The sequence below is a fragment of the Zingiber officinale genome, chromosome 7B (assembly GCF_018446385.1).
Source record: "Zingiber officinale cultivar Zhangliang chromosome 7B, Zo_v1.1, whole genome shotgun sequence".
Lineage (NCBI taxonomy): Eukaryota > Viridiplantae > Streptophyta > Magnoliopsida > Zingiberales > Zingiberaceae > Zingiber > Zingiber officinale.
Genome location: NC_055999.1, coordinates 105,108,565 through 105,134,554, shown reverse-complemented (window position 1 = coordinate 105,134,554; position 25,990 = coordinate 105,108,565). Strand labels below are relative to the sequence as shown.

Genomic DNA, 25,990 nt, shown 5'->3' with positions numbered 1-25,990 from the left:
TCCCTGGGGATAATTTGATCTTTAGTGAAGTGCATCCTTTAGTGAAGTGCATCCTTTAATAAATATAAAATCACATGGGTGCTTTGGTAATATGAAATCTTATGAGGGCCTATTGATAAAATGTTATTACATATAGATTAAAAATTAAAAAGAGATCCATCATTTTACAAATCATCATATGAGTATTTTTTTTCAATTAATATCAAATGAATGTTCCATTTAAATTGGATCGAACATTAAGAAAGTAATTATAGTAGTAACGTATAAGAGCTAGCTTCTGCATTAGTTGATCCTAATCGAATAATATTTATTTAAAATGTTTAATTTATTTTAGTCATTAAAATATCTTTTAATTAAGTTATCACTATCCAATAAACACCATCAACATAGTATAATGATAATGCCGTAGAATTTAGTAACTACATGTTACACATTGTAACAACTATTTATTAGTTTTTACATAGTTGATTATAATTAAATAATATTTATTTGAATGTAATGGATGTCATAGAATCCTCTTAATTTATTTTGTTCATTGAAATATTACTTTAATTATGTTATTACTTTCAATAAGTAAAATTAACATAACATCATACGAGAATGATACTGTGATAAAACTAGCAACTAAAAAAAATTATTGAACCAGATAATATCAAATCTGGGATGATCGATTTAGTTCCACGAAAATTTTCTATCATCATTAGGTTAAATTGAAAAGTGCTCGCGGTGGACAGCTCAGAAGCCCATTATCCCATTATTGTGTTCTCTATTTAGAGAAAAAATTTCTACAAATGTGTCGTAATTAGGGATTAAATTACGGATATCTAGATGACAACTTGACATCCTTCCGCTCTACCGTAATCCTGGGTCAAAAAAAAAAAATAATAACTATCTATTACCCATCATAGTAACTACCTACTAACTTCTATACCATCAATTATAATTAGATAATATTTATTAAAATATAAGAGATATTATAGAGTTCTTTTAGTTTACTTATTGAAATATTATTTCCATCAAATTATCATTATCCAATAAGCAAACTCAATATAAGAAAAATACATTGTTGTAAAAGTTAATAACAACTGCTACATATTAGAGCAGGTTGCAACTAACCACTACACATTATAGCAATTAGAATCTAAATATTAAAATTCGATCAAGAAATATTTCTTCAATCATTTAACTTTAGTCGGAAAAGGTGGACGTTATTTTGATATTTGTCCTTGGATATTTGCAACATTTTATTTTATTTTATTTTAAAAAAATCCATTTAATAAATAATGTTTAATATAACCTACATATATATGCATTATATTTACACGAGCACTGGAATCTCCTAGCCGGTGGCGTCGCCGTCTTCTTCATTGCTTCGCCAGGACAATTTCCTCCACCAAACCGACGAGCACAAGTGAACACGAATAGAGGATGAAGAGCAGTTCCGTCGGCTCCCCTTCTTCCTCGCCGATCATCTGCGCGTCCTTCAACCAAGACAACAGGTGAGATTCCGCTTTTCTCCCCTCCTCGTCTTTATTACGCCTGGTTTGGGGCTTAGAGTGCTCTTCGTTTCCGATATGATTCTTTATTCGGTCTTGATCTTGGTTTCGATTTCGTTTCCTCTGATAAACAGCGCGGTGACAAAGTAGGGGTTTGATCAATATTGCGCGATTCGATGGGGGCTTCATGTCAATTGGATCGGAATTGATTGGATTTTTTTGTGTGCAATTTTTTCAATTCTGTCTTCTAATTTTACTGAAATTAAATGAAGTCTGTGTTACGTGTTCACAACTAAGTTGGGGTTTTGCTGGTAAATCTGACTGCTGTTGTTGAATTATCACCCAATTTCCTTTTATTTAATAATGTCACCGTAACGAGTCTTTCTCCTTCAAAGAACCTTTTAATATGCGGATTTCCGTGGGACATTTATCAGGTTTTTTGGTTGTTTAGGATCGACTTTTTGATTGTATTTTTCTCCGTTCTCTCCTCTCTTTCTGTTTCCTGATGCAATTCAGTTAATTTCTTTATAATTTTTATTTGATTTCCAGTTAATTCTTTTTCTTCTCTTTTGCGAAGGAAATAAATAATGTAACTGTTGTTTCTCTCCCTCTTGTTTGGCTTTGCAGCTTCTTTTCAGTTGGAACAAAAGATGGGTTCAAAATTTTTGATGCCAGGTCAGGTAGATTGTGCTATGAAAGAGGTTAGTCTACAAGAAAGCCATGCTCATCATAATCTTTCAATGATTATATCTTGAACTTATCAGAAGTGATTTCTTATGGAATGTTGGTTCTTATATTAGTTGTTAACAAGTTTGCACATTTTTCTTTGAAGAAATATGTTCAAAAAAACCATCTAGGAATTGATTTGTTTATCCCTCTCCTCATCAAAGAAAAACCAACAGAAATTAGCAAAAACAGCTAATTGCACCCATCATTCCTCAACCTCAATTTGTTGCATAACTATGTCTGTACCAATGAAGATAGATAATGAAATCAAGATGTAAAAACTAAGTTCTGTAATATAATGCAGTAACTTGAACAACACTAACCACTGGGTGTAGTTAAAAGTAATGTAGCAATGATATTACTATAGAGGATAAATGCAATAAAAACATTCTTCTAGGAAACCATGCTGTCTTATATGTACAATTATTCCCCTAGAAATAAATCTTTATTCTGTATGTTCACAGCTGTTGGTGCTTTCAACATTGTTGAGATGCTATTTAGTACAAATCTTCTTGCTATTGTTGGGGCAGGAGAGCAGGTAATTTCTGGACTTCTAATTGTTGAGCATTTTTCCCCCTAAGTATTCTTAATTTCCCAGAGTACAAACTCTTTCTGCTGCTATGCTTTGGATTTGACATAAACAGCCATCACTATCGCCTCGGCGACTTTGTCTTTTCAATTTTCTGACTGGATCTACACTCAGAGAGTTAAATTATTTGACATCAGTCCTAGCTGTTCGTCTTAACAAAAAGAGGTTGTTACTGAATCATTGTTTAGCATTTCATTTATGATCTAGTTGGCTGAGATCAATTATGTTTGTGAATATCAGATGTTTAAACATGTTGATTAGACCTTTCATCTACCTATAATTTTGAACAGTTTCTTGTGAAATTTCCCATCCTGAAGGATTTTACCCAATAGAATGTATATGCCAACATCTAGAGGAGCAGAAAAAACAGTTCCTTTGTTGTTGTTCTTGTGAATCTTTATCTTAAGTTTTACTACTGATAATTATTTTTAGTGTCTGCATTCTCTTTCTAAATCAGATCAAAATATTAATTACCCAAACTGAAATGGGTTTAGTTCCAACAGATTATAAAATAAGAATATACAGAGATTGTATGATATGATCAAAGGTGATTAACATATTCTGTAGTTAGAAGAATTTATTGGAGTATGTCTAAGAGATAAAGAGAGCAAAAAAAACATTAGTAAATGTATTACTAGTGATGATAGTTGAAGTATATAATTGGACTCTCTATTATTTTATTTTACCATCAGGAGAATCAAACATTTCATATTTATACCCTAGTTTGTTTCATAATTAATTTTCGGGCCTCTAGTATAACTTAATACAATCTTACCACTTAAACACAGGTCAAAATTGTCTTGCAGGTCTATTTTGTCAATATCGAAGTGTCCACATGATGTGTGTGATGCTATTCACTTGAACATTTTTAGAAAGATATTGTACTAGCTCCAAAAAGCAAAATTAAACACATCAATTTATTTTAGACGACACTATCTATGTTTATATGTTGTTTCATCTATTACATAAGATTAATTATTTGACTGCATTTTGAATTATTCCATGGAATAGTCTGTGCTTGGCTTCCTTTGTGATGTAAAATGTTTGCTTCATTACCTATCATATTTAGGTTAGAGAAAAGCTTTACAAACTTGGTTTAGGTAGAATAAAAATGGAATATATGCAATGCCGTTTCATTTTTTTTTAATAAAAAATAATCAAGGGAACAATCAAGATGATTGGAAATAGACAGGAGTTCTTGGAGTCATGCGTGATTGTCGCGTCCATTAAGTTAAAAAGAAATTTTTTAAAAGACCTGTAGTTTATGGTTAATATGAGAATTCTATATGAGAAAGATGAAATAAATAATTATTTAAAAGCAATCAGATATTGCTACAATTGATAATAAAACGATAGGAGTTAAGATGGGTTGGATTAATTAGAGTGGAAGATGTAAATTGACAAAAAAAAAAGGGAAAAAAGAATTAGTGTAATAAAAATAAATTAATTGATTTGAATTACTAGTGATATAGTTTTATGTAGCGCCCAATCAAGGGCAAAAATTGTGTAGTAGACCTCAAAAAGGACATACTTGGTCGGATGATTACAAAATTGTTAAGCACTTAAGTTAAGTCAAGCTACCTAACTTCAATGTTACAAAAACTCTGATTTAGTGAAAACAACAAGTATTTATATATTGATCTAACAATGTGAAACTTCTCAGGTTGTCTGTCTTCTTTAGAAACTTAAAATAAATTGATACCCTTTAATGAAATTATATCTGCATATGACAATTTTTCTTTTATATTAAGTCAATCTATTTTGTGTATTCGATTATTGTATCCAATATTCTTTGTTCTGTTGATTCTTTGAATCCTAAATGACATTTTTCATTTTTTACCGTACAGGCTTATTGTCATCTTGCAGGATAAAGCATATATTTATGACTTGAACAGCTTGGCTGTTTTGGAGACAATAGATACAGTACCAAACAACAAAGGTTTGGAATGACAAAAGGCTTTCCTTTATTTATCAAGAAAATTACAAGACTTTTTTGTAGTCCAAAAAAGCACGAAGTTCTTATGAGATTCATTAACTAATCTGCAACATTCATCCTAAAATGTGCAATAACATCGCCTTAGTGGTCATACTTTATTACGCTAGTATCCAATCATGAAGTTTTTTTTTTTTTTACTTCCTGAAATCCAAAAAATAATATCCTGTTGAAAGTGAGAACTATTGTGATCTGGCCCTAACAATTATTTAGATTAAGATTAAAACTTGTTACTTTCATTGCAGGACTCTGTGCATTTTGCCCTGGATCAGAAGGTTGTTATTTGGCTCTTCCAGCAAGTACAAGTAAAGGATCTGTCTTGAGTTACAACACAGTTGAGCTCCAATCAGTCCGCCAGGTTGAACATACTAATATTTTGTGGCTTGTGTTTCGTGATTGGTAAGGTGAATACGATGCTAGACTGGCTGGTTCCAGCTTGAATTTTTTTTTTTCTATTTTCTTTCTATTTTAGTGACATTCTATTGTAACCTGTTAGATAAGTATTTTGTCCTCATCTATTATATTAAAAATTTCCAAAATTTATTTATGAGCTTTTCTGACACTAGGACGTTGATATAAATGAACCTTTCCCTCCCTATTTTATGAGTTGTTTGATTAGATTTCAGAATAAGTAGCTCATTTGAGAAGCACCTTCTTGTATTAATCAGGTAGAATGTTAAGTTGTATTACCTTAAACTTTCTTGCTGCATTTTCTTAATTCATTAAGCTATTTCTCAGCGCTTTTATGAAGCATTTTCAATATTCTCTTCCACTGGTACATATCCAACCTTCTTTCACTGGCTAAGGGACATTATAATTTAATCTTGATCTTCTTTACTCTTCCCAACAGATAGATGCACACCGTTCACCATTGGCTGGAATAACATTCTCCTCCACTGGTACATATTTGGCAACAGCTTCTGAACAAGGAACTATCATCAGAGTGCACCTCGTTTCGCAAGCTACTGAGGTTCATCAATTCTTATGATGTGAAATGTATAATATCATAGTATGATCTTACATCCTCAATTTTGCCTTGCATAACTCAAGTCTTATTCATTGCTTTACAGTCATATAGTGTCCGCAGAGGAACATATCCATCAACAATCTATTCCCTGTCATTTGGGCCATGCCTTGAATTCCCTGAATTTCTAGTTGCTACAAGCTCATCTGGCTCCCTACATACTTTCTCCTTGGGGCAGGCAATAAAGCAAAGGTTGGCATCTTGATGGTATTTAATACTAGAATCTTGCTGAAATTGAATACGTTTGCATTTGCAAGCTGCAATCTTGTCTCATGGTTATTGCTTTGGAACTACCTCCATCCTTTTTTTCTTCATTACTCAAACTTTTCATCTTCTGATTTTTCAATCTCATTTTTTTTCCCACATGTATCAGAAGAAAACCAAGTGGAGTCATTGGTTCCTTGATCCCTGACACGTTGTCTGATTCGTTTGACCAAACTTTTCATCACATTCTTCACAATGCTGCCCTTGCCGGTGTCAAAAGGTAAAAAAAAAATTCCACAATCTTATTTTCACAAAAAAAAAGTTTACTAGTTTCTTTGTCTTCTTACCTTGTGAAATTGATAGTCTATTTTTTTTTCCTTTGCTTCAGCCATGTTAGGATCTACAATGTTGACAGTCTTACATGTACCTCAGGAGCTTCTGGTTTTCGGTGAGTTCTGTACAAACCATTGTTTGAGTGTGCTGACCTCATGATTTGCAATATGATTCCACTGACAGTTGTTTTTGCTCCATCAGGGCATCTATTTTCATCATTTCTCACAATGGTTACTTCAGAGAATACACATTAAAGATCACTGAGTTGAATGAGTTCTCATGGAGCTTAGAACGTGAAATCAATCTCTTAGACAATATTTTGAACGAGCCATTCTAAAGCAGCTGCAGTAGCAAATCTTCATTGTTTTTCATTGCTTATTGTTCCCATTGTGATATATCTCTATCTCTGCAACTCGTCGAAAACAAGAGGATCGTAGGCACAGTGCCAGTTGATTGTAGAGCTTCCGATATTCCTTGGTTGATTACAGAAGACTGATAGAGAAGACTTTCTTGCTGATCTATTGATTGAAACTATATCTATACTTGAATGCTTTTGAACTTGTTGCAGGAGTGATGTGGGACAAATGATTTGCATCTGGATCATTAGTCAATGGATGATATGAATCTTTATTGTCGCAAGATCTAGAGATGTGTAATTTCTTCTCTGACGGGTGTAATTATACGATCTTATTATAAAATTTGGTGATGTCTGGTGCCTAGCATTCACCTTCATTGTGAAGTCTAGTGATGGAATTTATGCATGAAGGATCTAGATCTTATGTGAACAAATCCTGATGAATGGCAAAAAAAGCCTGACGGATTTATTCTGCAAAAAAAGCCTGATGAACAAGGCCTAAGATATTTTGAAATTTTTTTAAAAATATTTGTTCTTTTTGAACATTTTTTATTCTTCTAAATTTATTTATATATTATATTAAAAAAAACTTGACGGATTTATTCTTTTAAAGCATTATCGTTGATGCCCGATTTGACCTGGCACGGGCTCGTTTTGACACCTCACCTCGAGATCTAATGTCTGGCGAAACGCAAGAACCCTCGCCACTAAGGTACGAAATCGGGTGGGTCAATACAAGTATCGTTGAAAAACCGATACTGGGAAAGAAAGCCCAGTCCAAGACCACCGACCACCGTGGGATCCACCTCTGGCAACTAATTACACGGCTGCAGGTGACACGCAAGACTCTCGCCACTAAGGTACGAAATCGGGTGGCTAAATACAAAGCCCAGTCCCATTCCTTTAGCACAAGACCACCGTGCGTGACGTCATATGGCGCGCGCCGCCCATACGAACAGGGCCTCCGCCATATAAATGAAAGAGCTCAAATCGCGGCGTGGTGTCGCTCTCTGTCTCACGAGAAAGCCTAAAAAGCGCTCTGTCGATAAGAACTCTTCATCTCTCCTCCTCCTAATTCGGGATTCTTGACCCCCAATCCTTAGCCTCTGTCCGATCCAACCTTTCTCTCATTCATCTCGTCGTTCGTCTTCTCCTCAATTCTCTCTCTGTTTCTTGTTGTTTTCTGATTTTTTTATTTTTATTTTTATTTTTGCGATCTCAGGCTGGATCGATTTCTAGGGTTTGATTCGGCGGCCGCTGCCGCCACACCGGCAAGGAAGCCGATGGAGAGGGAGAAGAAGAAGTACCCGATTCGGGTAGAGGATTACCAGCTGCTGGAGGTGGTGGGGCAGGGGGCCAGCGCTTCCGTCTATCGCGCACGCTGCGTGTCTCTTGATAAAGTCGTTGCTATAAAGATAGTAGATTTTGAAAAACATAACAGTGATTTGGTGCGCGCGATCTCTAACTCTTTCATATAAATTAATATCTTTGATTTTTGATTTGACGAATAATGGTAGAAAGCTATTAATTTGTCTAAAGATGACATTTTTTCCTTCTTAGATGCCGATATTTATCGTTGCTTTACCTTACGATTATATGAATGATAGCGAGAAGAATTTTGATTGATTGATTCTAATCATCTTAAGGGATGAATCTTGTCTGTTAACAAAAGGCCGGTTAAACTGAATTAACTGACCGAACCAAAAAGTTAAAAGTTTGGTTCAATTAATTTGTAAATTCATTTTTTTCTTTAAATATCAGTTATTTCGATCAAATCGGTGGTTTGATTCGATTTTAAAAATCCGAATTTGATTAAACCGATTAAACCGAATTCGACTATGCCCGAATTGGAATTTGGAATTTAAAATCCTTAATTCCATAATTTGTGACTTCCCTTCCGTCCCGAGTCTAACAAAAATAGAAATTTCGATTATTTTGATTTTCAACTAACTTAACTAATGTTTTATCGGTTTGGTTTATTCATCTTTTTAATAAAAGTTCGGTAAATTCTGTTAGGTTTTAAAATCGAATTTGTTTGGTTTCAGTTTAAACGGTTCAGTTGGTTCGATTATTAATCGACTACTCACCCCTACTCACGAGTGCTTATAAAAATCATTGGAGTTGTTTCAAAGAGATTTGCCATCTTATTATGTTGCACTCAACTAACTTAGGAGCTAGCATGTGATAAGGTGCCATGGGCAATGTGCTTAGGAGCTAGCATGTGGAAGCTTGATTGGAAGCTCTTATGGCATTATACCCTTGGGTCAAGAGAGTGGGCCAAAGGGTGGATTAAGATTCTCTCTTGGGCTTGAAATTTGATGGGTTGTGACAACACTTCCTATAATAGGTTCTCTTTCTACTCTTCTCTTCAAATCTAAATGCAATCCCATTGAATAGACATTCATTTTCTTCTTTCAAATCTAAATGCAATCCCATTGAATAGACATTCATTTTCTTCTTTTTTTTCTTTCTTTTTTATTATTTTCATGCTCCTTGCTACCTTGTTGATCATTTTGCCCTTCTGGAATGATTATTGAGATGAAATCATTGTGTCAGTTAGAAATCAGTCCATTTCCAACTTAATCACTAATTCCTTTCAATTTTAACATAATTTAGTTGATTTGTTTCAAGATATAAACAATTTTTGATTGGAATTGCATCATCTTAGTAACCTTGAATAGATGTCTCAAATTGGCCATGATCAGATTAGTTGTTGTCGATCCTGATCCGAGTCAGGCAGTCGGTATCTGGATGGACTGAGTTTGCTAACTATAGGATATACATGATTGTTTATGATGAAGTTTAGGTGATGTTCTTTTCCTATCAGTATGCTACTTTTTATCTTTACTTATTATTTATGTATTTCATCATATATCACAATTTAGTTAATCATGCTCTGCCACATTCAAATTAATTTCTCCTTGAGTTTGCATGTTTCAAGAGACTACCAACTAACAACTTGTAGTAACCCTTTGATATTTAGTCATACGTATGACAAACATCTAGCTTATTTACTTGTCAATTGTTGAGTTTCTTTATATGGTGGATGCTATTTCGTGTAAATCAAAGTACATCAAATCTCTTTGATGTTAATTTATTATTTTGCAGTAGTTTTATTCTTGTTTATTGGTATTGAAAAAGATTTATTCTATTGTAAATGATCTTTCTGTTTATGATTTTCCAGAACAATATCTGTCGAGAGGCACAAACTATGATATTGATTGACCATCCAAATGTTCTCAAGGCACACTGCTCATTCGTGAATGATCACAACCTATGGGTGGTTATGCCTTATATGGAGGGAGGATCTTGTCTTCATATAATGAAGTCTGCTTACCCCAATGGATTCAATGAAAACATCATTGCAACAGTGTTACGAGAGGTGCTTAAAGGATTGGAATATCTTCATAATCATGGGCATATACACCGTGATGTAAAGGTACACCTATGTTGGATTCATCTGTCCAATCTTTTATTTTGTAAATCCTTTTCATTCTTGGCAATTGGTTGGCAAGAAACTATCAAATGTAATAGTAAAAGATAGGCATCAACAACAACAAGAAGTCATATTGGTCTCAACTATTAGTGGTTAACTTCACAAATATAGTTAGGATCCATTCTCAGAGTTTAGAGACTTTTTTGCACTGTTAGTTGATGTGTAACACAATCCTCAATCTTTTTCATCAAAGCTTGGGACTATTGTTGATGATAGTAGTAAAGAAAGTCATGAGTGTTCAAACAGTCATTTTTACAAATCCATTTTTGCAGTAATTTTTTGGAAATTATGTTTGCTTATTGAATAACTAGCATAATGTTTTTCCATTTTTGATCTCCTTGCTCTATTTAAGTAGGACATCTTTTGTTTATTACATGAATGTAGCTAATTCCAAAGATGTAGCATTTCAAGTGTCAATATGATTATCTTACTTATTTTGAACAAAATGATAACGTATTATTAATGAGCACCTTATTGCATGATGATGTTAGCTAACAAGCTCAATAATGTGGCATTGTTAGGAATTATCAGTGATGGTGATACCACAAGCATTATATTTAGTATTTCTATTGGTAGTAATCAATTTTTTTTCTTGCTGTCTAAAAATATGTGAACTACTGAAATACTGACAGATTTGGACTTCAGAGTAGTTGCTTAGCAAATTTGCCTATAGTGATAGGCATTACAACTTGTGGTTTTCTCCTCCTATGTTGCTAATGCTTTTCAGTTTTCACATTTCATGAATTGAATATAGAAATGATTTGCACTGGGCAAGGATACTCCCAATCTTATCGGGTTAGATGGATAATGAATGGTCATATTTTAGAAGAAGTATTACAAACATAATGTAACTTCACAACCTTCTCTGACAAGTGCTAATTTTTCAGTGGTTTCTTCATTGTTAACAAACTATTTATGCTGTTTCATTGGTGATACATCCCTCAAGATTGTTTGTGGAGTTTTCATTATGGAATTGTTCAAAACATAAAATATATTCCAACAAGTTTAACTCTCTAATTTGTCCTGTCTATATTTAGGCTGGAAACATTCTGGTTGATGCACAAGGTGCTGTTAAACTTGGGGACTTCGGTGTTTCAGCTTGCCTCTTTGATTCGGGTGATAGGCAAAGATCAAGAAATACATTTGTTGGGACACCTTGCTGGTGCAAATGCTAGTTTAATTAGAAGTTTGTGTGATTATGCTCTAGCATCTTCCAAATGTATGACATGTTTCTTCTCCAATAGGATGGCTCCTGAGGTGATGGAGCAACTCCATGGATATGATTTCAAGTTGGTTTACTGATTCCCCTTGGTTAAGTCAGTGTATTAATTTTCTCCCTCTCACATATATCAAAGAATTTATTACAAAATATCTCAGGGCTGACATCTGGTCTTTTGGAATAACTGCTTTGGAACTTGCTCATGGTCATGCTCCTTTTTCGAAGTATCCTCCAATTAAGGTATTTCTTCCATCATCATGGACTTTGCATCATTGCCAAATGATGTGAATCCATCACAATTCATTTCATTTTATCTATTTGATTGGCACATATTCAATATACATTAGGAGGTCATGAAAATTCTTGAAAATTTCCAAATTTTATTTCTTTACCATAGGAATTGCTATATCAAGTTCATTTGACATGTCAGGTCTTGCTCATGACCTTGCAAAATGCTCCTCCAGGCCTTGACTACGAAACAGATAAAAAGTTCTCTAAAGTAATATTTTCTTACATTTGTTGTATCCTCTTTGTTTGAATGACAACTCATTTCTCTCTTTTTTGTTTTCGGCTTCTAGTCATTCAAGGATATGATATCTATGTGCTTGATCAAAGATCCCTCAAAGAGGCCGTCTGCACATAAGCTATTGAAACAACCTTTCTTCAAACAGGCACGATCACAAGATTACATAGTACGAAAGATTTTGGATGGCTTACCGACTCTAGTTGATCGCCATCAAGCACTTAAGGTAGGAACGTATGGAATTACTTTGCTTGAAGTTAATTACATCAAGCTCTGTAATACAAATTTTGTTATTAAATATAGGAGAAAGAAGAAGATTTACTTGCACAAGAGAAAATGCTAGATAGTGAGAAGGAAGAATTATCTCAGGTTATCATTCTCATGACCTTTCTTTAAGTGATTATGTTATTTCCTTTGTCATTAAGAACAAGAGTCCTTTAAGCTTCTCTCAATAATCCCTCTCCTGTCTACTCCATGATAGGACCTGTGTTCAATATCTTTATCCTTGTTTTCAGAGAGATTTTAGTGTATTATATCATGTCACCACATGTGCTTTCTACTTATTAGTAGTCTTTGATGCTTATAATGGACTATCCATTTTTTCATTATTAGAGTGAATACAAACGAGGAATTAGTGCTTGGAACTTTGATATGGAGGATTTGAAAGCTCAGGCTTCATTGGTAAACGTGTTCTGTCTATTTTTCCATGGTTTTTGTAAGTTGAAACCATTAGTAAATGCTTTTGGTAAAGTAAATTCAATCATGTCAGATTATGGAAAATGAAGAAATTAAAGACTCAAATTCAAGCCAAATGCTTGAAAATGAGGCTTTGGAAGAAACAATTCAAGAACTTGTGCCTATTTTCTCTTCAAAGTGTAGTAGTGAAGTTGTAAGTTCTAGCCTTCTCTAAATTGATGGGAGAAGTTTGTCTGGGTTACTAACAACATATGAATTAGCAGAAAATGGTCCTCTCAGATGAGTCAACTCTTATGGCAGCTGATCCACCTGCTCAATGCCAGAGGTAATCTATGGAAATGATATAGGTCTTACCATTATTAGTATGTTTCTATTGAATGTCATTTCTGTTGTGTTAATTTAATGAAATATCCGTGCAGGAGCAACTCAGGTATTTAATCTTTTCATTGTATTAGCTTTCTTTCAACACATTTCTTTCAACTAGGGGTGAACATTCGGTTAATTGGTCCATAAATTAACCGAAAACTGATTTAATATTAACTAACCGAATCGAATCAAAGTTTTACTAAAACCGAATTAAATTAAAAATCGATTATTTTGATTAACACCGAATTAACTGTATTTGTTTAAAAAAATAATAAAATAAAATATATAAAATTAATAGCAAATTAATCGAATTAATTGAATGTTTACCCCTATTTTCAACTGTGTTTCTCAACATAAATTCTCATAATAACAGCTAAATTCTCATGCAACTATCTATTTCATTTTTCTTAAGAACTATTTATTTTATCTTTTTAACAGAAACAAATCTAATGGATCAGACAATGAAGTTAAGGTTGCTGTTACCAATGATCAAAAAATTATCAGAAGTGATCTGCAGCCTAACCATGAACAAAATGGATCTGGTGAAAATAATAAAGTTGAGTTTTTTGGAAAGAATCAAGATAATTTGCAAGCTCAGTCGTCTCATGAGCGAAGACTTTCTACAAATTTATCATTTTCAGAACTTATCCCCTCATCAAAAGTAGAAAGGTTTGACATGTGCTATATGCTGTGCAACTCCAATAACCAATACATGCAATGTTTCATTGTTTTCTAGCTGTTATAATTGTTCTTATACTTAAACAACCTTTTCTTCATGTATAACTTGCATTACTTGTTGTGCACATCCATTTTCAATTTCGTCGCTACATTTATGTGGTAGTAATGACATCATGTATTTGCATAAAAGTTTCTACTTAAGTTGTTCTCTTTATCATTCAAATTTCATTATTGCATTTGTTATATATATAAACTACTGCATTGAGGTGATGTCCATTGCTTCTTTTGTTCAACATTCAATATGGATTGGGATATCCCTTAGAATTTAGTTCAAACTAGAAACTAAAGGACCATAGATGTAGGTTATGTAGGAAAGAAGCTAAGATGACAAACTTACAACAATTGTAGGGAGAAAAAGGAGAGAAGGAAAAATATGTGATTTTTTCCACCTTAAAATATCTCATTATTCTCCTGAAAGGGACTACCTATTTTCCAATGGTATTCTTGCTAATATTGTGCTTAGATGCTTAACTACATATGCTTGCAAATGCCCAATCTATTGTTCTTCATAGACCTCTTTCGTCTTGCCATTCTTATAAAATATTCAGGCAGTTGACATCTCATTAACTTATTTTTTGTTTACTTTATATGGACACTTTGACTTTACCTACCAAGTAACATTGCCCTACCTCGATGATTGATGTGCTAACATGCTATTATAATATACTTTCACCAAGGTTTTTAAGTAATTATTATTTCATTTTCTTTAGTGTTAGAAAACAAAATCATCTCCAAAATGGTGGAAATGGTTTTGAAGAACTTCAGAAAGTAAATGATATACCTATTGATACAGTACCTAGACCATCAAAGTCAGCAGGCAAGCATTCAATATTTGGTTTATTAAACTATATAATTACACCTGTTTTACACTCTCTTAGCTTATATTGTTTGTATCAAAAGGTGTTGATGATATTGAAGATAAGTCAAAGCATCCACAAGTTCAGAGGAAAGGTCGATTTAAAGTGATGTCAGAAACTGTTGATTCAGAAAAGGTACATTTGTAATGGTTTTTCTAGTAGTGTTGTTTTGTTTATTGTAACACTGGCATGCTGGGTTTCTATTTCAGACTTCTCCAATCCTTCAAAAGAGTCAAAGTATGCAGGTTTGTTGGATGCTATATCTTTTCTGGTTTAGGAAGTCTCTCATATTTGATAATCCATTTCATACTTATGAATTTCTAGCCATAACACTTTTTATTATATCTACCTTTTCATTGTTGGTTCTCATCAAACAAGAAACATTGTTTGAATGCATCCTAATTGATATATTTGGGAAATATCTTCTGTGCTCATTTTCATCTTCATTTTGACTTAGTTACCATCACAATCATTCAAATGTAGAGTGTGATATTTATTCAAGTTAAATTTAAGGAGTTTTCTCTCAAATTATAGGTGCAACGGTGTGGGTGCCATAACTTTGTCATAACTATTATTGCATAGACATGATACAAGATACGGATATTGCAGAAGTCAAGGATTTAAATAGGGTTCCATGCTAGTTGACACATGGGAAGCATCTCTCTCCACCCGTTGGACGACATATAGTACTTATTTGAGACAACAAAACTGTGATTAGAAATCTTCCATTGTCTTTGGTTGCCCTCAGTTCTTGAACACTTCTAACCGTGACTAATAAAACTTTCATGAGTTTTTTGAGATGATGAAGCCTCTTGAGGCTTGTACTATTGGAGATGAAGTTGCTTGACCATAGACTACAATGATAGTGGTCATTGTGTCCAACTCCAGCGCAAACTTCCATATGATAAGGTTAAGGTCTTTTTCTTTCTCCTTCCATTGTCTTCCTTTTCGCCTCTGATTCAATTCCTTTCTCCTATTGTGTCTTCGACACTAAGTGTCGACTTGTTGTGTTTCATTCTGGTCAAGGACTAAAGCCTAGGCTTGGAATGAGATTTCAAATCTTAATGGAAGTTAGTAGAGGGAAAATACTAGTGTTTTTTAATTAGAATTCCCATGTTCTCCTTGCATGTTCCTACACCTAAGCATGTGTCTGTCCTTCTTAGATTTTGAGTTTCTTTTCTAACCTTAGGAAAAAAAGAGCGATCACGAAATCAAACCCTAGAATCATCATGTTTAAAGCTAAAATTATGCGTAGCTAAATGAGCATATGAATTTTTTCATGGAAGATTTAAATTTTAAAATTTAATTCAAATTATGACACAATTCCTTTTTACTTACCTTTAAAGCCCTCCACCTTAATTTGAGCCTGCAACTTTCTTTCATTCTCTCTTGTGCTTCTTCACTACCTTCCTCTTTGGGCATTGTGTATGGTAGTTTCCCCTTTCTTTGCAAGTGAAGCAAAATGAAGATTAATATTGAGAATCCTTTGTTGTTTAGCAATTATTTTTGTGCTATAGATATATTGTTTTTCATCTTCTTGGTTTCCAATCTTATTGAGTTGGGAGTTTTGATCTTTGGTTTCTTCAAGCATGTTGGTGAAGTTGTGACCATTGCTTGTACTATTCCAGATTGCTTAACTGTGGATTCTCCTCCTCCCTTTTACATAGTCACATTGGGTGAACCACATAAGTCGGTTTTGTGGTCGTTTGATCTTTGCTTCTTTTTCCTTTTTCAATTTGCACAAGTTTTAAAATTTATTTTCTAGATTTTATGCTTGAGAAAGGCGCTACTAACCATTTTTCCTCAACAATTTATTTCATCTCATTATAATCCTAATAACTATATTCTCAACCAACTAATATATAATATTCAGGATACTCTTACTATAGTGATTCTTTGAATTGCCTAATTCATATCCTACGCCATGCAAAAGAATTTAAAATGTAGATTTCAGGGCACATAATTTGTTGGTTGGAGAAATACTTTTCACCTCACAAGACTTGGGAGCCTTGTTTCTCTATTATATTCTTTCATTATTATGAGTTTTCATGGAAACCATTTCTTTTTCTACAGAGTGCTTGATGCAATGTTTAAAAATTCATTATGATGATATGGTTTAATAATTCAGTAATTTGCCAGAATAAGATCAATTTAGTGTGATCCATGTACTGACTGGTAGTGGAGTTGGTGTTAGTTAATACTAACCAAGAGGTTTGTGATATGTGCCGAATATTTACTCGACTGCCCTATGTCAACTCATTGGAGATGTCTTTAGTACCCACTAAAATTTCTACCATCCAATTGTTCTCCACAAGTTCTATCTTGTCCAATTTGTGCCTTTTTTATTCCATTTTGATTTCAATAAAATCTCAATAAGCTTGATCTCTTATTTGAGAAAATATAAAATGGAATTTAAACAGTGATTGTTGTTTCCACTAGATGTTTAGTACAGTTAATGGGATAATTGAAAAAAACAAACTTTTGTTGAAGGTGCCAACTAGCTTAGTTGGCCAATCTGCCTTCATCCCTTAGCAGAATACATCTCTTCCTTTGTCTTCAACAATATATGTATTCTTTCTATCCAAAAATGGTCCCTTCAACTAATTTTGTCATTCGTCTAGAGTGTTTATAAAATACTTTTCTCTTTTTTGCATGAGCTCTCACTTTTATCAAATTTACATTAGAATTAGGTGTGAACATTCGATTAATTCGGTCCATAAATTAACCGAATTAATCGAAAATTGATTTAATATCGACTAACCGAATCAAATCAAAGTTTTACTAAAACTGAACTAAATTAAAAATCGATTATTTTGATTAACACAGATTAGTTGAATTTGTTTAAAAAATAATAAAAAGAATTTATACAAAATTAATACCAAATTAACTAAATTAATTGAATGCTCACCCCTAATTAGAACCATTTTAAACTTATATCCATAGAAATTTTGTAAACACTCTATTATTAGCAATTTTGTTTGCATATTATAGATAAACTACATACCCAATACGTATGTATAAATTGTTACCCATTGTACACAATCAGAATATAAAATGTCACATTTTGATGTATGTTATTGGAGTATGATTCATAAGGACTGAGCTATGCTCACTTTCAACCACTACAGACCTCCTATCGTTCATTTTTTTTGATATTATATTTCTTGAGGACTTGTAGATCATTGCAGGTGTTTTCTCAACTATCACCAAACTCAGCAACATCAATTGACCATCCATCAGATCTTGGACTTTCCATGTATCCACAACTGCATTCTGTCTTGCAAGCAAATATCTTGCAATGGGTAAATGGACTATCCTTCTTTCCTAACCTGATGCTTACAGGTTCTTCAAACATATTTTCTCTTGTAGGAATGTATCGCTGGTATGATGAAGCAGCTAATTGCTGGTGATTTATCATCAATGTCAACTGGTTCATCAAATCGTTTGAATGAGGACACTATGAGTTTGGACACTGTGAGTTTAGCAGTTTATTTGAATTCTTGCTAACTTTTTGTTGCAAAGCCTGTGTTATTCTAGTTCATGGATTAGCTTTAAGTTTGCTTCATTTCATCAGTGTTACTTACCCAGACCTCAATGAATTTATATAGATACATGTAACTAGTAACTCACCAAGATATTTGGGTTGCATTGCTTCTGCATTTAGCTTGCATCTTAATCAGAGAATGAAGAGAAATTCTATGTTCATAGTGATTATGCACCCTAAAGGCTGTTTTTTCACATATGAGAAAAATCACCTCACTTGGGATAGTTTCACTACATACAACACAGCATATATGTATCCTACTATGCAAGAATTAATAGGGTTAATATGAGGTTATATTGATGCACTTTCATAGCTAAACAAGACTAACACAAGTGAGCATTGTTAACCTACTACAAATGTATAAATGTGATATTTCAAATGCAACTTTAGAATATTACGATGCGCTTTACTTATATAGCTTGATAAATAGTGTAGTTTGAGAGACAAATGTAGAAGATATAGTCAAAGATAATAATTCAAAAGGGTCAAAGAGCTATTAGAGTAAGAATATCCAATATTATTATTTTGATGGTGAATATAAGTAAACTAATATGGTAAAGAAGAAAATGAAAATGAGACGATCGTTAATAAAATTCTGTTATAGTTCCTCACTTGATTAATATTCATCATTCCAAATTTTACTTGCTTGACACACCACACCTATACATCTAACTTAAGATATACTATCAACCTATCTTAGCACCGTGGCTAAATCCAACAAGGGAGGAGCCATTGTCCCAACAAATACGCCTTGTGAAAATGTAACAACAACCTAGAAAAGAGGCCAAGTGAGTTGACATATCTAAAGGTGTGGATTATGATGGGGGTGGGCGTGAGATCAAGTAGCTCATTCCTTGGATTGTGGTTTAGAGGTGGTTTTGGTGTTGGAGATGTAATATGGATGAAGTGGAAGAAGTTGGTCAAGGAGGTGATGGAAGTCGTATAAAGCATAAGTGGTAAAATAATTAGGACTGAGTATTCAATTAAAATTGAACTGACCTGAATTAATCAAAATCGAATAAACCTAATTTTTTCAAACTAACTAAACTAACCAAATTTTCCAATAAAAACTGAACAAATAAAATGTATAAAATATCAGTTAATTAGATCGAAAACCTAATTAACCTATTTTTTTTAATAATAATGGAATCATGCAAGATTTAACCGAAATCGAAATCAATTTTTAACATAGGAGATTCAACGGTTTATTCAGTTGAACCAAATAAGTATTTTTAAAAGCGAACTGAATTAACCAAATAAATGATATTTTTTTTGGAAAAATACTAAAATACTCGAACCAAATTTTTAAATTTGGTCAGTTTGTTTGGTTTAACCGAACTTTTGCTCACACCTATAAGCAATTATGTTTGAGTTGATGGATTGGTTCAAAATAAACTCTAAATTTTCAAAATAAATCCTAAATTTATCCTAGATTGCAAAGTGTATTATATAATTTCCTAAATGTAAGTCTACGTGCAAGTAGCCACAATTGCTCGGTTTTGATTCTTGATTGCATTTTCACCCTTTGTTTCTTGCAGTTTGAAGCTGCCCATGAAAGGGAGAAGGAGTTGCTACAAGAGATATGTGATTTGCAGTGGAGGTAAAACAAAGTGCATGCAATAACACTGTCTCAACATTCAAAGATGTTTTAAATGAGATCCTTTCCTGATATATCTTTGCTTACATTACAGGCTGCTATGTACAATGGATGAACTGAAAAGGTTAAGGTCAAGAAATACTGAGGCAAGAGCCTTGCATTCTTCCTCTTCCATGGTTGATGTCATAGAAATTATATAACAAGAAATCACTTGGTTTCTCAGGCATAACCACAACTAAGACGTGTGAAGAAAAGATGAAAGTTGGGCACATGAGTATTTGAATGCGCTTTCATTCCTAGGGGTTAGAAAGACATTTATGGCCAGCGACATTGCAGCTTATTAAAAGGTGAAACTACTTAGATTATGTGTGATGCATTCCATTAGGGTATTCCTTTCTAGGTTTGCCAATAATTTACAATAATTGATAAACAGTTATAAGTGGTTTCAATGAATTATTTACATTGCAAGCCTCCTGTTTTGTTAATAAATTACTTATCTTTCTGAGTAAATAAATTGTAAAATGGGAAAAATGGTGTCTTGACTTCTGAAACTTTAAGAGGTTGTTTGTGGTTTGTTTAATGAGGTTGCAAAATAATTAACATAACTGTTATTTTTTTCTTTCGTTATTCCTATGCTATATATTTGTCTTCCAAATTACACTATCATTTCTATTCTCCCTTTTTGGACTTAATGTGTTTTTTTTTTTCAATATCAATCGCAAAATACGGTCAACAATCACTTTCGAATCATTTAACTCTCTCAATCGAGTTAGTCTAAATTAGTTATCACAAATTATAGTAAAGGAAATAGTTATTTCATTAAGTTCTATAGCTAATTAATTCATGTATTAAAATATAAGAAATAATATGCATTGAAGTTGTTGAACCAGGGAGGTCTTTATTGAGACTTTCCGCTCTCAAAAAAGGTATTGAAATTGAGGAGCTTATAAAAATTTATCTTAATGTGCAAATCATTGTACCAAAAAGGTGATTGCATTCATCTCATGCGTCTCTCACATTCCATTCCTAGGTTATAGCCGATAGCTAAGTAGTTAGGATGAGAGGATTTTCATGCACCTGTTAAAAATTGATCTCTTATCTTATTATAGTAAGTCTATCATCCTTTAATTAACTGGACACCTCATGGGGACTCTTAATGTGCAAATCATGTGGCAAAAGGCGATTCATTCGCATGTCGAGTTTTGACCCCAAGACCTCATGTAGTAACACCCCATGTCTTAACCATCGCATCGCCCCGAGAGGACTCTTAATGTGCAAATCATGAAATTTATGATAGATGAGTGCATTAAGAAATAAATTGTCTTATTTTGTTGATTGATTATTATTTTTGAAAAAAAGGTGATGAGATTAAAGAGATGTGGAGGATGATGGGTAGAATTTAACTCGGATTTTATATCTTTAATTTTTCATCTTTATTTATTATATCCATTTGTATTCAATTTTCATCTTCATATACATCGAAGGATCGAATATTCATACTCTACTCAAATATTCTATTACCACCCATTATTATTTTTTTTTTCAAATTTGAATTATTTTGATGAATCTATGAACATTTGTTAAATTCTTAAGAAAAAAATAAGAAAACGATTAAAACATAAATTAGCAAATTAAACATTAGAAGAAATAATAAGATATTAAAAATAATTTATCCAAGCACTGTTGTTATTATATATATATATATATATATATACCATCTATGAGCAATTATAAATAATAATTTCCTTCAAACTAGATAGAGGATCAGATATCCAGTTCGACTATAAGAGAGTATGAAAGGAATCCGCCTCGAATATCGAAAATAGTATATATATATATATATATATATATATATATATATATATATATATATATATATATATATATTCTTTTCCCAAAATCACTAACTATAAAAAAATCACTAACTATTTTTTTATGTTAGGAGTAGACTATATAAATATTTAATCTTTATATATATATATATATTAAATTTGATATTAATATTAATATGCTTTTATTGAAAGATGATAGTTGGATAGAAAATAATTATTATTATAGAAGATATCCGATTTTTAATGTGTATGAGTATGAGAATAAATATCCGATACTCAATAGTTATAGGGACAAAGAATTTAGAATTCAATCCGAATTCGACCCATTGTCATTCCTATGAGCAACTCGTGAGCACCTAGTATTATTTTTTTTTAAAAAAAAATTAACTTCCTTTAGCCTAAATATTAAACCCTAAATTCTAAATCCTAAAAAAATATTTAATATTTTTTAAAAATTAATACTAGCTGCTCATGGTTTACCCATAGATGGGAGTGAAGGGTCAGAGAGCTATTAGAGTAAGAATATCTAATATTATTATTTTTATAGTAAATATAAGTAAACTAATATGGTAAAGAAGAAAGTGAAAATGAGACAATCATTAATAAAATTCTGTTATAGCTCCTTACTTGATTAAGATATTCACCATTCCAAGTTTTACGTGCTTGACACACCACATCTATACATCTAACTTAAGATATATTAACCTATCTTAGCACTGTGGATAAATCCAGCAACAAGGGAGGAGCCATTGCCCCAACAAATACCTTTGTGAAAATGTAACAACCCAGAAAAGAGACCAAGTGAGCAGACATATCTAGAGGTGTGCATTATGATGGAGGTGGATGTGAGATCAGGTAGTTCATTCCATTGGATTGTATTCCGAGGTGGTTTTGGTGTTGGAGATATAGTAGATGAACCGGAAGAAGTTGGTCAAGGGAGGTGATGGAAGAAATGTAAAGCATAAGTGGTCAAATAAATATGACTGAGTATTCAGTTAAAATCGAACTAAATTAATTGAAATTGAATAAACTAATTTTTTTCAAACTTACTAAACCAACAAAATTTTTAAATAAAAATGAAAAATCGAACTGATAAAATATTAGTTAATTCAGTCGAAAACCTAATTAACCATTTTTTTTTAACAATGATGGAAACATACAAGATTTAACTGAAGTCAAAATCAATTTTTTTTAACATGGGAGATTTACTAGTTTGTTTTAACCGAAAAAGGATTTTTAAAATCGAAATTGAACCGAATTAATCAAATAAGTAATTTTTTTAAACTAAAATATCAAAATAATTGAACCAAATTTTTATATTTGGTCAGTTTATTCAATTTAACCAAACTTTTGTTTACCTCTGCATGCAATCGTGTTTGAGTTGATTGATTAGTTCAAAATAAACTTTTAAAATTTCAAACTAAATCCAAAATTTATCCTAGATTGCCAAGTGTGCTACATAATTTCCTAAATGTAAGTCTACCTAAATACAAGTAGTCATAGTGGCTAGGTTCCAATTCTTGATTGCATTTTCACTTTTTGTTTCCTGCAGTTGGAAGCTGCCCATGAAAGGGAGAAGAAGCTACTACAAGAGATATGTAATTTGCAGTGGAGGTAAAACAAATGCATGCAATGCAATAGAACCGTCTCAACCTTCAAAGATGATTTTAACTGAGATCCCTTCTTGACATATCTTGCTCACATTGCAGACTGATATGTACAGTGGATGAACTGAAAAGGTTTAGGTCAAAAAATACCGAGGCAAGAGCCTTGCATTCTTCCTCTTCCATGGTTGATGCTATAGAAATAATCTAATAAGAAATCATTTGGTTTCTTAGGCATAACCATGACTGAGACATGTGAAGAAAAGATAAAAATAGGGCAAATGAGTATTTAAATGTGCTTTCATTCCTAGAGGTTAGAAAGGCATTTATGGTCAGCCATATTATAGCTTATTAAATGATGAAACTACTTAGATTATGTGTGATGCATTCCGTTGGGGTATTCCTTTCTAGGTTTGCCAATAATTTACAATAATTGATAAACAATCATAAATATTGGTGTAATTTGTACTAATGATCTAACTCATGTTTTGATGAATGACAAGAAGTATAAAGTTAAAGTGTTTTGTTATTTAACCTTTCTACCAAGTGTGCAGAAGTTGACTGGTCTAAACGACCTGACACCAGATTGAAATCCAGCTAGATCCGCAGGACCCGATAGCTAGTGCGAAGTCCAGATAGGTCCGTGGGACCTGGTATCTGGCGGAAAGTCCGGTTGGGTCCGCGGGACTTGGCAACCAGCCGAAGTCCAGTTGGGTTTGTGGACCTGACAACTGGTGAGAAGACTTGGTGGGTCAGAGGCAAGTCAAGTGACTGCAAGTGGTAAGTGAAGGTAGGCAACTGGAGGAGAGATCCAATGAGGATGCGTTTCCCGTTGAGGGAACTGTAGGCATCGATCTAACTTAGGTTCATTTGGGAAAACTAAGTTGAGATCTTGACTAGGTCCTGATTTCGTGAAGACAGGATCTAATTAATACTCACATTTTATTATGTTGTGCTAACTCTATTTTGTAGGGTAAAATATATTTTTTTATTGCTTGGACTAATCTTTTCTTGCAGAAGGAGAAACTGAAGAAAAGGGGCCCAGGTGCCCGGGTGCCCGGAAGGAGTCCGGGCACCCGGAGCTGGCCGGGCGCCCGGACCAGGCTCGCTTAGATTGGGTTGTGGGTATTGGAATGTATACTAAAAGCCTAACTTTTTTGTATAAACATTTACTTAGAAAAAACAATCATATTGGTCAAATATCTACATTTATAAGTTAAGTGTAGTTGTTCGATTAATTTATATTGTAGATAACATGGTGTGTGGTGTCACACACAGAAGATCATGTTATCAATTCCTTATAAATTATAAACAGTAGCTCACGACTGAGATGGAAAAGAATAAACCATTGGAATAGTCGTAGTGTAATTAGGTATTAGTTTATCTTGACTGATAAATTACACTAGTACACTCTGAGTGTATTGAGCAAGACCATTTACGGTAAGTTTTTTTTATACTGACTTAATAAAAGAACAAGTCCTTAGTTGTTATGGAAGTGTGTGCTCTTAATCCTAATATAATAATAAGCGCATATATTTAGTATTTATTTCTTTGACTTATCAAAAGGCGAGATTTAGCTCGATAAATCAATAGACCCGATAAGTTGAGAAATGATATTACTTATAGCGTGTGTTGTTGATTATAGAAGGAAACTGTGTCCTAGTAATCTAGGTTGATAATGTCCCCAAGAGGAGCTCATAAGGATTGTCATGTTAAACCCTGCAGGTGGACTTAGTCCGACACAACAATAAGGTTGAGTAATACTACTCTTGAACTAAGATATTAATTAAAATGAGTTATCAGTAACTCAATTAATTAGTGGATATCCGACATCTTAAACACAGGGAGATTAACACACTCATGATAAGAAGGAGCCCAGAATATAATTTGGGATTGGTGCGGTAGTTCAATAATAATTCTTTAGTGGAATGAATTATTATTGATGAAATTAAGTTGGGTGTTCGGGGCGAACACGGGAAGCTTAAATTCATCGGGAGACCAAAACCAATTTCTCCTCTCGATCCCTATCATAGTCTCTTATTTATAAAGTGTGATACCCACCTATACCCACTTTCCTACCCAACCTTAGGTGGCCGGCCAAGCAAGCTTGGAGTCCAAGCTTGGGCCGGCCAAGCCAAAGGTTAAGCCAAGTCAAGGTGGCCAGCCCTAGCTTGGAGTCCAAGCTTGGTGTGGTCGGCCATGTAAAGAATAAAAGAGATTTTATTTAAAATCTTTCCATATGTGGAAGTCATGGTTTTAAAAGAGAGTTTAAAATTAAATCTTTCCTTTTATAGTTTTCTACAAGAGATTAAGTGAAAGGTTTGATATCTTTCCTTATTTGTAGTTAAAAGGAAGATTTTAATTTTTTAGAAAACTTTTCTTTTTTATCACCATCCTCATTATTTTAAAAGAGTTTTAAAATTATAAATCTTCCTTTTATAACTTTCTACAAAAGATTAAGTGAAAGGTTTGATATCTTTCCTTATTTGTAGTTAAAAGGAAGCCTAATTTGATAAAACTTTCTTTTATGAAACCATCCTCATGATTTTAAAAGAGAGTTTTAAAATTAAATTTCCTTTTATAGTTTCTAAAAAGATTAAGAAAAGATTTGATGACTTTCCTTATTTCAGATTGAAAGGAAAATTTTAATTTTAAAGAAAACTTTCCTTTTTGTAAATCATCCACATGTTTTAATAGAGATTTTAATTTATAAAAGTTTCCTTTATAACCAACCATGAAGGAAAATTATTAGAGAAATTTTTATTTAAAATTTAAAAGGAAGCAAATAAGGAAGTTTT

The 25,990-nt window shown here is 32.9% G+C and overlaps 2 protein-coding genes across 2 annotated transcripts; both read left to right on the top strand.

Moving 5' to 3' along the window:
* Nucleotides 1-1,326: 1,326 nt before the first annotated feature.
* On the top strand, nucleotides 1,327-7,104 carry LOC122006692 (autophagy-related protein 18b-like). Its single transcript, XM_042562285.1, has 11 exons — nucleotides 1,327-1,499; nucleotides 2,124-2,197; nucleotides 2,687-2,760; nucleotides 2,867-2,976; nucleotides 4,659-4,750; nucleotides 5,050-5,162; nucleotides 5,655-5,774; nucleotides 5,875-6,020; nucleotides 6,202-6,312; nucleotides 6,421-6,480; nucleotides 6,567-7,104. Exons 1-11 carry the CDS (start codon nucleotides 1,429-1,431, stop codon nucleotides 6,700-6,702), a joined length of 1,107 nt encoding a protein of 368 aa, XP_042418219.1. The 5' UTR covers nucleotides 1,327-1,428; the 3' UTR covers nucleotides 6,703-7,104.
* Nucleotides 7,105-7,735: 631 nt separating this feature from the next.
* LOC122006691 (serine/threonine-protein kinase OSR1-like) lies at nucleotides 7,736-20,287 on the top strand. The gene is made up of 21 exons (XM_042562284.1): nucleotides 7,736-7,861; nucleotides 7,943-8,168; nucleotides 9,905-10,159; nucleotides 11,254-11,378; nucleotides 11,461-11,505; nucleotides 11,594-11,675; nucleotides 11,866-11,934; nucleotides 12,014-12,184; nucleotides 12,262-12,327; nucleotides 12,571-12,639; nucleotides 12,728-12,847; nucleotides 12,918-12,979; nucleotides 13,459-13,689; nucleotides 14,469-14,575; nucleotides 14,659-14,750; nucleotides 14,825-14,860; nucleotides 17,804-17,917; nucleotides 17,985-18,089; nucleotides 19,698-19,759; nucleotides 19,851-19,902; nucleotides 19,980-20,287. Exons 2-21 carry the CDS (start codon nucleotides 8,004-8,006, stop codon nucleotides 19,983-19,985), a joined length of 2,034 nt encoding a protein of 677 aa, XP_042418218.1. The 5' UTR covers nucleotides 7,736-7,861; nucleotides 7,943-8,003; the 3' UTR covers nucleotides 19,986-20,287.
* Nucleotides 20,288-25,990: the final 5,703 nt, after the last annotated feature.